General features: G+C 40.9%; 1 protein-coding gene across 1 annotated transcript in view; it reads left to right on the top strand.

Moving 5' to 3' along the window:
- Positions 1 to 12,273, top strand: part of RAB3A (RAB3A, member RAS oncogene family) — a 249,179-nt gene that overhangs the window by 56,690 nt on the left and 180,216 nt on the right. The window contains exon 2 of the mRNA XM_053702943.1: positions 11,535 to 11,762. Coding sequence (XP_053558918.1) covers positions 11,535 to 11,762 — 228 coding nt within the window. The remainder of the gene's footprint in view (positions 1 to 11,534; positions 11,763 to 12,273) is intronic.

Raw genomic sequence — 12,273 nt, 5'->3', positions numbered from 1 at the left:
CTATTTGAAACATTTTTTTTTTTACTTGACTGTCCCTTTAAATGGATGCCATAATAAAGGGAATTAATGTTAATGCAATGGTGTTGGACACAAGACAGGATTCACAAAATCAATAATTTTCTCCTTTGTATTGGAGATGGCTTAGCCAGATGGGAACTTTATGTAGCAGCACATGAATACCCTTGCCCAGGTCCATCCCAAACTGTTGTTTTGTAAAACAGGAACACTACAAATAAAATAAAACTGTTGCAGCAAGTCGCTGTCCCCCATCTGTTTGGAAACTTAACTACATTTTCCTCTGTGGAAGACCTACCCTCTAGACTCAACTAGGTAAAGCATATGGAAAAAAATTAACTGCTGTCCTTAAATACAGGGAGTGCAGAATTATTAGGCAAATTGTATTTTTGAGGATTAATTTTATTATTGAACAACAACCATGTTCTCAATGAACCCAAAAAAACTCATTAATATCAAAGCTGAATATTTTTGGAAGTAGTTTTTAGTTTGTTTTTAGTTATAGCTATTTTAGGGGGATATCTGTGTGTGCAGGTGACTATTACTGTGCATAATTATTAGGCAACTTAACAAAAAACAAATATATACCCATTTCAATTATTTATTTTTACCAGTGAAACCAATATAACATCTCAACATTCACAAATATACATTTCTGACATTCAAAAACAAAACAAAAACAAATCAGTGACCAATATAGCCACCTTTCTTTGCAAGGACACTCAAAAGCCTGCCATCCATGGATTCTGTCAGTGTTTTGATCTGTTCACCATCAACATTGCGTGCAGCAGCAACCACAGCCTCCCAGACACTGTTCAGAGAGGTGTACTGTTTTCCCTCCTTGTAAATCTCACATTTGATGATGGACCACAGGTTCTCAATGGGGTTCAGATCAGGTGAACAAGGAGGCCATGTCATTAGATTTTCCTCTTTTATACCCTTTCTTGCCAGCCACGCTGTGGAGTACTTGGACGCGTGTGATGGAGCATTGTCCTGCATGAAAATCCTGTTTTTCTTGAAGGATGCAGACTTCTTCCTGTACCACTGCTTGAAGAAGGTGTCTTCCAGAAACTGGCAGTAGGACTGGGAGTTGAGCTTGACTCCATCCTCAACCCGAAAAGGCCCCACAAGCTCATCTTTGATGATACCAGCCCAAACCAGTACTCCACCTCCACCTTGCTGGCGTCTGAGTCGGACTGGAGCTCTCTGCCCTTTACCAATACAGCCATGGGCCCATCCATCTGGCCCATCAAGACTCACTCTCATTTCATCAGTCCATAAAACCTTAGAAAAATCAGTCTTGAGATATTTCTTGGCCCAGTCTTGACGTTTCAGCTTGTGTGTCTTGTTCAGTGGTGGTCGTCTTTCAGCCTTTCTTATCTTGGCCATGTCTCTTTATTGCACACCTTGTGCTTTTGGGCACTCCAGTGATGTTACAGCTCTGAAATATGGCCAAACTGGTGGCAAGTGGCATCTTGGCAGCTGCACGCTTGACTTTTCTCAGTTCATGGGCAGTTATTTTGCGCCTTGGTTTTTCCACACGCTTCTTGCGACCCTGTTGACTATTTTGAATTAAACGCTTGATTGTTCGATGATCACGCTTCAGAAGCTTTGCAATTTTAAGAGTGCTGCATCCCTCTGCAAGATATCTCACTATTTTGACTTTTCTGAGCCTGTCAAGTCCTTCTTTTGACCCATTTTGCCAAAGGAAAGGAAGTTGCCTAATAATTATGCACACCTGATATAGGGTGTTGATGTCATTAGACCACACCCCTTCTCATTACAGAGATGCACATCACCTAATATGCTTAATTGGTAGTAGGCTTTTGAGCCTATACAGCTTGGAGTAAGACAACATGCATAAAGAGGATGATGTGGTCAAAATACTAATTTGCCTAATAATTCTGCACTCCCTGTACACTGCAAAATCCCTCTGTATGGTCTGGGCTCCATGAGAACTATAATCTGTGTGGAGTTGTAAATCTCTATTTTAAACTTTACTGATTAGGTATTCCACCTTTTTCATTTGTTTCTTTGTTTTTTATTTAATTTTTTTTTTATTAGCTTATCTTCATTTTTAATTTATTAAATTAACAAAAAGTTAAAATCTTGCTACTTTCCTTTGTCATCTATGCATAGAAGGTGATGCATTATTTTATGTTGATTTTGCTGTTTATTAGCTTATATACTATATTTGTTTATTGATTTGATTTTGGATCTTGAACTGCTTCTGAATTGTCAATTGATTAAAGCTGCAGGTCTCATGTCTACACCAGTATTCTGATGGCAAAATGCATTATGGAGATATTGTGGGACATTTAAACACACAGCAATTGGGACATATTTACATTATTATATTTTCTACCTGGGGATCTACTAACCAATGTGTGAAGTATATTCTCACCAGCTGCCATTTTCTTTCCTAAGATATGGAGAGTCCACGACATCATTAATTACTAGTGGGAATATCAATCCTGGCCAGCAGGAGGAGGCAATGAGCACCACAGCAGATCTGTTAAGTGTCACTCCCCTTCCCACAATCCCCGGTCATTCTCTTTGCCTCTGTCAATAGAGGAGGGGAAATTTTGGTGTCTGAAGAAAATTGGATTTCTTTTGCTACAAGCAAGATTTTGGTGCCTTTTTGTCTTCTAGGTATGGAGATGGGCACTTAAGTAGATTGCGCTGCAATGTTCAGGGACATGTATATCCTTCGTGCAGGATATTTAAGGCAGGGAACAGGCACTGATATTGTGCTTAAGAGACAGGGATTAATACTTTTTTATTGGGCTTAAAAAGTATTTTCCCTTTTTATTTTATTGTGGGCTGTATGTTTAGCTAAGCTTGTCATGGTCACTTCTGTTTTTTATGTGTTCAATGAGATTCATTGTAGAAAACGTTAGCTGCCCTGCTGAGGTGTAGGTCCTGGCAGTGGACTAGTCGCTCTCAGATTCAGTTAGAGCGGTTTGCTTTGTAAATTGTGATTAACAATTGTGTGCTGTTTCTTGCATGATTTTATTCAGAGTGATATGTATTTTTTGCTTTGTTCAAATTGCGCTTTTCACTAGCAGCCATGTATTCTTGCTGTCATGTGGACATATAATGGTATGCCATTACTGCCTTATGGCGGGGAAGTGATCAGAAAAGCACGCTTTCTTTTTATACACAGTTTCTTGTTGGCGAGTCAAGTGACCTGCTTAAATTTTTTAGCGGAGCGGCGTCCTTCCTTACTGATGCTGATTTTTCTGTGTGCTTTTGTTTTTTCTTGAAAAGTAGAACTGTTTTAAATTAGATTACAGACGTCACAATCAGCTAATGTAAATTGTGACCGGCGTACTGTTCTTAAAGTGACAGTACTGAGTAATTTTACATTTTAAATTTTATTTTCAATTTTGGAGGCGCAAATTGTTTTCTTCTTTCAATTTTGTGCTGCATGCTTAGCTAGTATTCTCGTATGTAGAGAGAGATTATCTCTGAGCCCTATGTCTCTCAGGATGATGCTGTTCAGGCAATGCCACAGCTTTTTCCTTGAACGTCCCAAGCCTTAGTGGCATCACATGCAGTGCCCTGCGGTACCTTTCAGCCTCCTGGAGGCATATATTTGCCTATAAATTTCGCTGCACAGCTATCTTCTGTGGCATTATCTGATTTTTCCTATGCTAAAGGGAAAATGCTAGCGAAAACTTAGAGATTCAGATAGTAATGTTTCTGTTCCGCCTACTGCTACACTGGTTGCCGTTTCTCATAAGTCTGATGAGGAGGATATGTCGGTAGCCTCTGAGGGTGACATCTCAGATTCGGACAGTAAAATTCCTTCATCTGTTACTGAAGAAGTAAACTTCAGATTTAAGCTTGAACACCTTCTTGTACTGTTAAAGGAGGTATTGGCTACTTTGGACGACTCTGATATTCCTGTCGTGGTCAACCCTAAGAAGTCTAGTAAACGTAATAAATACTATGATGGTCCTTCCTCTGCGGAGGTGTTTCCTGTTCCAGACCGTGCAACGAAGATTATTTCTTAGGAATGGGAGAGGCCAGGGATACCTTTCTCTCCATCTCCCGTCTTTAAAAAGATGTTTCCTGTCGCTAAATCCATTAAAGACTTATGGCGCTCGGTGCCTAAAGTAGAAGGGGCCATTTCTACTCTGGCTAAGAGAACTACGATCCCTATAGATGATAGCTGCTCTTTTAAGGATCCCATGGACAAAAAGCTGGAGGTTTATCTGACGAAAATGTATATTCATCAAGGTATTCAAAGGCAACCTGCAGTTTGTATTGCCACTGTGTCAAGTGCGGCATCTTATTGGCGCGACGCCTTGTCCGATTCAATTTTGGTAGAGACTCCTTTGGAGGAGATCCAAGACAGGATTAAGGCTCTTAAACTAGCCAATCCCTTTATTTCTGATGCTACCATGCAAGTTATTGAAATGGAAGCCAAGATATCTGGCTTCTCTGTCCTAGCCCGCAGGGCGTTGTGGCTAAAATCCTGGTCAGCTGATATTACCTCTAAGTCCAAGCTTCTGGCGCTTCCTTTCAATGGTAAGACCTTGTTTGGACCTGGTCTGGCAGAAATAATTTCTGATATAACGGATGGAAAAGAGTCTTTTCTACCACAAGACAAGGAGAATAGTTCTAAAGGACGTCAGAGTAATTTTCATTTTTTTCGTAACTTCAAAGGAAAGTCTTGCTCTCCCTCTTCCAAGCAGGAACAGTCCAAGTCTTTTTGGAAACCCAATCAGTCTTGGTACAAGGGGAGGCAATCAAAGAAACCCGCAGATGAGTCTAAATCAGCATGAAGGGCTTGCCCCCGATCCGGGATCAGATCAAGTGGGGGGCAGATTTTCTCTTTATCAAGCATGGATATGAGATGTCCCAGATCCCAGGGTCTTCTGTATCTCAGGGTTACAGAATAGCCAGTTCCAGTAAGGGAACAGGGGCTAGGATTCAATTCAAATCTGTTTGTGGCTCGCCAAAAAGAGGGAACTTTTCATCCTATTCTAGATTTAAAAGTCTCAACAAGTTTCTCAGGGCACCATCCTTCAAAATGGAAACCATTCGTTCCATTCTTCCTTTAGTCCAAGAGGGTCAGTTCATGTCAACCATAGACCTAAAGGATGCATATCTTCATGTTCCCTTCCACAGGGATCATCGCAAGTTTCTGAGATTCACCTTTCTAGACAAACACTTTAAGTTTGTGGCTCTTCCCTTTCGCCTTGCCACAGCTCCCAGAATTTTCTTAAGGGTTCTGGAGGCTTTCTTGGCAGTGATCAGGTCTCAGAGAATTGTAGTAGCGCCATACCTGGACGACCTATTGGTTCAGGCGCCATCTTTTCAACAAGCAGAATCTCATACAGAGATCTTGTTGTCTTTTTTACGTTCCCACGGATGGAAAGTGAATCTGGAAAAGAGTTCCCTTGCTGCAGCTACAAGGGTAGTTTTCTTAGGTACCATAATAGATTCCCTAGATAAAAATATTTCAGAAAATCCAAAATTCTTTCCTCTTGCCTTTCTCTGCAGTCTACTGTTCAGCCATCAGTGGCTCAATGTATGGAGGTAATTGGTCTGATGGTTGGTTCCATGGACATCATTCTCTTTGCTCGATTCCATTTGCTCGTTTCCATTTGAGAGCTCTTAAGTTATGCATGCTGAAATGGGGGCCATTCGGATCTGTCTCAGAGGATAGATCTAGTTCAGTCGACAAGAGACCCTCTCCTGTGGTGGCTTTCTCAGGATTACCTGTTTCTAGGCACATGCTTTCGGAGACCTTCCTGGGTGATTGTGACCACGAATGCCAGCCTGCTGGGCTGAGGAGCAGTCTGGGACTATGGACTCGGGAGGAGTCTGCTATCCCCATAAACATCTTGGAGTTGAGAGTGATTTACAATGCTCTGATGGCTTGGCCTCAGTTGTCTTTAGCCTGGTTTATCAGGTTCCAGTCAGACATCATCTCAGTGGCGTACATCAACCACCAGGGAGGAACTTGGAGTTCCTTAGCCATGATTGTTTAGTGGGCGGAAGCTCACAATTGCTGTCTATCTGCCATCCACATTCTAGGAGTGGACAATTGGGAAGCGGATTTCCTGCGCAGACAGACATTTCATCCCCGGGAGTGGGCTCTCCATACGGAGGTGTTCTCCAGGTTAACCCACAAATGGAGGGTACCGGAGTTGGATTTCATGTCGTCTCAGGAGAACGCCAAGCTTCCATGGTACGGTTCAAGGTCAAGAGGTCCGCAGGCTGCCCTGATAGACGCTTTGGCGTTTCCTTGGGATTTCAGTCTAGCATATCTGTTTCTTCTGTTTGCTGTCTTTGCTCATATCAAACAGAAGAAAGCATCGGTAATTCTAATAGCTCCTGTATGGAAGCTCTGAGGAAGGACCTTCTAACTCAGGGTCCATTCCTTCATCCAAATCTCGTTTCTCTGAAGCTGACTGCTTGGAGATTGAACACTTAGTTATGTCTAAGCGGGGTTTTTATGGGTCGGTCATTGAGACCATGATTCAGGCTCACAAGCTTGTTACTCGAAAGATTTACCATAAGGTATGGTGTAAATACCTTTATTGCGGTGAATCCAAAGACTACTCTTGGAGTAGGGTCTGGATTCCTAGGATTTTGTCCTTTCTCCAGGAAGGTCTGGAGAAAGAATTGTCTGTCAGTTCTCTGAAAATTCAGATTTCTGCATTATCTATTTTGTTACACAAGCGTCTGGCCGACGTGCCAGATGTTCTCTCTTTTTGTTAAAGTTTTTTGTTATCTTGGAAGCTTTTGCATCTTGTTGCTATCTCTTCTGCTAGGAGAGTCTCAGAACTCTCGGCTTTGCAGTATGATTCTCCTTACCTTATCTTTCATGCGGATAAGGTGGTCCTGTGTTCTAAGTTGAGATTTCTTCCCAAAGTGGTTTTGGATTGAAATATTAATCAGGAAATTGTTGTTCCTTCTCTGTGTCCTACTCCATCTCATAAGGAACGTTTGTTGCACAACTTGGATGTTGTGCATGCTTTAAAATTCTACCTACAGGCGACTAAGGATTTTCGCCAGTCCTCTGCCCTATTTGTTTGTTTCTCTGGAAAGCGTAAAGGTCAGAAGGCTACAGCTACTTCTCTTTCCCTTTGGTTGAGAAGTATAATTAGTTTTGCTTACGAGACTGCTGGTCAGCGGCCTCCTGAGAAAATTACAGCTCATTTCACGAGGGCTGTCTCCTCTGCTTGGGCTTTCACAAATGAAGCTTCTGTGGAACAGATTTGCAAGGCGGCAACTTGGTCCTCTCTGCATATTTTTTCTTACAAATGTGATATTTTTCCCTCGGCTGAGGCTTCTTTGGGGGGAAAGGTTCTTCAAGCGATGGTGCCTTCTGTTTAGGTCTACTTCTCTTGTTCTCCCTCGCTAATCATTTCGTGTCTTCTAGCTTGGGTATTGGTTCCCACTACTAATTGATGACGTTGGTTTTGCCCGATTCCATCTGAGAGCTCTGCAGTTATGCATGCTCAGTCAATGGAACAGGTATTATGCAGATCTGTATCAGAAGATAGTCATAGATCAGGCGTCAAAAGACTCTCTCTCTACCGTGGTCGCTGTCTCAAGAACATCTGTTTTAGGGGACATGCTTTAGGAGACCCTAATAGGTTATTGTGACCGCGGACGCCAGCCTGGTGGGCTGGGGAGCAGTCTGGGACTCATTGAAAGCGCAGGGACTTTGGTCTCAGGAGGAATCTGCTCTTCCCATAAACATTTTGGAGTTGAGAGCGATCTTCAATGCCTTGGTGACTTGGCCTCAACTGGCCTTAGCCCAATTTATCAGGTTCCAGTCAGACAACATAACCTCAGTTGCTTACATTAACCACCAGGGGGAACTCGGAGTTCCTTTGCCATGAAGGAGGTGGCTCGAATTATTCAATGGGCGGAAGCACACTATTACTGCCTATTTGCCATCCACATTCTGGGAGTGGACAATTGGGAAGTGGATTTCCTGAGCAGACAGACTTTTCATCCCAGTGAGTGGGAACTCCATCCGGAGCTGTTTTACAGGTTAACCATCAAATGGGGGATACCGGAATTGGATCTGATTGCGTCTCGACAGGACGCCAAGCTTCCAAAGTACGTTTCGAGGTCAAGGGATCCTCAGACCTTCCTGATAGATGTTCTGGCAGTTCCTTGGAGCTTCAGGTTGGCATACCTATTTCCTCAGTTTGCTCTCCTTCTGCGAGTCATTGCTCGTATCAAGCAGGAGAGGGCGTTGGTGATTCTAATAGCTCCTGCGTGGCCTTGCAGGATCTGGTATGCAAACCTTGTGAAAATGTCATCTCTTCCACCATGGAGACTTCCTCTGAGGAAGGACCTTCTACTTCAGGGTCCTTTTCTTCATCCAAACCTTGTTTCTCTGAAGCTGAGCGCTTAATTCTATCTAAGCATGGATTTTCTAAGTCGGTCATTGAGACCATGATTCAGGCTCGTAAGCCTGTTACCAGAAATATTTACCATAAGATATGGCGTAAATATCTTCATTGGTGTGAATCCAAGGGATACTCTTGGAGTAGTGTCAGGATTCCAATAATTTTATCTTTCTTCCAGGAAGGTCTGGAGAAAGGTTTATCTGTCAGTACTTTGAAGGGCCAGATTTCTGCTCTATCTATTTTGCTGCACAAGCGTCTGGTGGATGTGCCAGATGTGCAATCATTTTGTCAGGCCTTGGTCATAATTAGGCCTGTGTTTAAATCTGTTGCTCCTCTGTGGAGCCTTAATCTTGTTCTTAAAGTTTTGCAACATGCTCCGTTTGAGCCAATGCATTCCATAGATATTAAAGGGACAGTAAACCTCAAAAATAATGTTATATAATTCTGCACATAGTGCAGAATTATATAACATTATATTAGCCTTATCTTTATAAAACGTAATATTCTCTTTGAATTTAAAAAAAAAATCGGCTGTTTTACAGACCCGCTCTCTGTGCTCTTCTGAGCGGGTCTGTTTTATTCACACAGCGCATCGGGCCAGCTGTATAGTCACAGCCCGGCCCGACCGCGCCATAACACTAAGTGCAGCTCGCTCCTGGGCCCGATGCGCTGTGTGACTAAAACAGACCCGCTCAGAAGAGCACAGAGAACGGGTCTGTAAAACAGCTGTTTTTTTTAAAAAAATTCAAAGGGAATATTACGTTTTAGAAAGATAAGACTAATATAATTATTATTAAAAATTATTTTTAAGGTTTACTGACACTTTAAGTTTTTATCTTAAAAGGCTTTGTTTCTTACCGCTATCTCTTCTGCTCGAAGAGTTTCTGAACTTTCAGCTTTGCAGTGCAATTCGACTTTTCTTATATTTCATGCAGATAAGGCAGTTCTTCGTAAAAAGTTTAATATTTCTATCCGACACAACCTTCGGAAGAAAACCAATCAAGAGATTTTTGTTCCTTCTCTGTGTCCTAATTCTTCTTCTCATAAGGAACTTCTGTTACACAACCTGGATGTTGTGCGTGCTCTTAAATTTTATTTGCAGGTGACAAAGGATTTTCGTCAGTCTTCTGCATTGTTTGTGTGTTTTTCTGGGAAACGTAAAGGTCAGAAAGCTACTGCTTCTTCTCTTTCTCTCTGGTTGAGAAGTATTATTCAATTAGCATATGAGACTGCTGGTCAGCAGCCTCCTGAGAGAATCACAGCTCATTCCACCAGGGCTGTTTTTTTTTCTTGGGCTTTCAAAAATGAAGCTTCTGTTGAGCAGATTTGCAAGGCTGCAACTTGGTCCTCTTTGCATACTTTTTCCAAATTTTATAAGTTTGATACTTTTGCCTCGGCTAAGGCTTCTTTTGGGAGAAAGGTTCTTCAAACAGTGGTGCCTTCTGTTTAGGTGACCTGTCTTGTCCCTCCCTAGTCCTCCGTGTCCTTTGGCTTGGATATTGGTTCCCAACAGTAATTGAGGACGCCGTGGACTCACCATATCTTAGGAAAGAAAACTAAATTTATGCTTACCTGATACATTTCTTTCTTTCCGGATATGGTGAGTATGGTGTATTTTAAAGACATTTTTGTTTACTAAACCTTAGGCACCTCTACACCTTGTGTTTCTCCTTTTCTCCATTTTCCTTTGGTCGAATGACTGGGGATTGTGGGAAGGGGAGGGATACTTAACAGCTTTGTTGTGGTGCTCTTTGCCGCCTCCTGCTGGCCAGGAGTAATATTCACAACAGTAATTGAGGATGCCGTGGACTCACCATATCCGGAAATAAATACATTTATCAGGTAAGCATAAATTTAGTTGTATGCTTACCTGATAAATTTCTTTCTTTCGTGATATGGAGAGTCCACGACCCCACCCTTCATTTAAGACAGTTCTTTTTAACTAAACCTCAGGCACCTCTACACCTTTGTGTTATTCCTTTTCTCATTTCCCTTTGGTCGAATGACTGGGGATTGTGGGTAGGGGAGTGACACTTAACAGCTCTGCTGTGGTGCTCTTTGCCTCCTCCTGCTGGCTAGGAGTGATATTCCCATTAGCAATTGATGACGTCGTGGACTCTCCATATCCGGAAATAAATACGTTTATCAGGTAAGCATTAATTTTGTTTTTCATATTGCAGTCCTATTTTCCATGGGGAAACTATGACACAGAAACCTAGTGTTAACCTTTATTAGAAATGGTTTAACCTATTCCTTACCTGGACTCACATATGACTATAAAGAGGTTTTTTTTTTTGGTTTTTTTTGGCATATTAATTGATACATTTCTTCCCTGTCTTCTAAATTTGTCATTCTCTGGTTATATAATATTTTTTTTTTTTTATATTGCAGTTAATACAGATTGGAAATCTGAGTCCCCATGCTATTGAAATGTCTCTAAAGTGTTTATACTGTCTCCCTGCTTATCAGATTATCTGTTGATTGAGGAAAGGGGTTCATTTAATAGTAGCAATGTAGGGTCACCAGCACATATTAGCTCACTTTTCACTCACACATAAATGATCTAGTCACAGTACAAGTTAAATGTATGTAATGAAATGAAGCAGTGATGTCACTACTCAGCTGCTCGTCCATGTGTATCACAAGGGAGGTGAAATCTAATCGGAATGATTGACAGTTAAACATTAAGTGTAATTGTGAGGGAAAGACATTTACTCTGGAGCTGAATGGAGATTCTTCTGTATATTTTATTTAAAAAAAAAGGTCTATGTTAGTTTAACCCTTCTTTTCAGGATCAATAGAGGATTCCCTGTGGTAGAACACAAGAGAGGTTAGAACAGTGATTGATGAGTTTAGGTAGATGATAATGAGTGGATTGTCCCATCTGTTTAATCAGATATCCATATGGACTGGTTTATTTAAAGGATTGAGATTGTGTCTCTTGTAAAAAGGACATAAATTAGTCTGCTTGTTTTGTGGCATTTTGTATAATGATTTCTTATATACCATCTCATTTTAAGCATATATGTTTTATCTTCCAGTGAGCATACAAAGTCTGATTGCCACTGCATTAAGCCAGCAACACGTCTTCTCTGCCCGCCCACTCATCACCCATCTTTCTTTTTCCCGCAGATGGCATCAGCTACAGACTCTCGTTATGGACAGAAAGAATCCTCCGACCAGAACTTTGATTATATGTTCAAGATCTTAATTATCGGAAACAGCAGCGTGGGCAAAACCTCCTTTCTTTTCCGGTATGCAGATGACTCTTTCACCCCAGCTTTTGTCAGCACAGTTGGAATCGACTTTAAAGTGAAAACCATTTACAGAAATGACAAAAGGATCAAACTGCAGATCTGGGTAAGGCTATAATTAACTGAGCAACATCTTGATCTGTTGATCTTGTATCTGGTGTTAGAAAGATACTGAAGTCACATGTTCACTATCTTTGCTATAGCACTTAATGGAAGCCCTTCATTTTATTACCCACTATCAGACTTTCAAGTTATTATTGTTTTTATTGTGTGATGATTTCTTTTAAATTAATATGATTTACAAATTAAGCTGTAAAGCCTTTAATTTTTCTACTAAAAAAAGCAATTTTTTTTATTATATAAACAGAAAAATAGAAAACAATTCTCATGTACACAATACAGTCAATATTGCCTGATTTAATTAAGAATAGAATAAAAAGTTAATTTAATGTTTATTTTAGAAGGTCTTTGGAATTTAAAAAAAGGACACCGGCATTGAAATATGTAAGAAAAAAAGATATACAGAGAATAAATCATTTTGGTTTTCTGGATACTGTATTAATGTTACAAAATTTCAACAGCTGTGTTGTTTAAAGATCGTTCTCTCTAAGAACATT

This window comes from Bombina bombina, chromosome 2 (genome assembly GCF_027579735.1).
Source record: "Bombina bombina isolate aBomBom1 chromosome 2, aBomBom1.pri, whole genome shotgun sequence".
Lineage (NCBI taxonomy): Eukaryota > Metazoa > Chordata > Amphibia > Anura > Bombinatoridae > Bombina > Bombina bombina.
The sequence above is the reverse complement of the archived record's forward strand: the minus strand, read 5'-3'. Positions and strand labels throughout refer to the sequence as shown.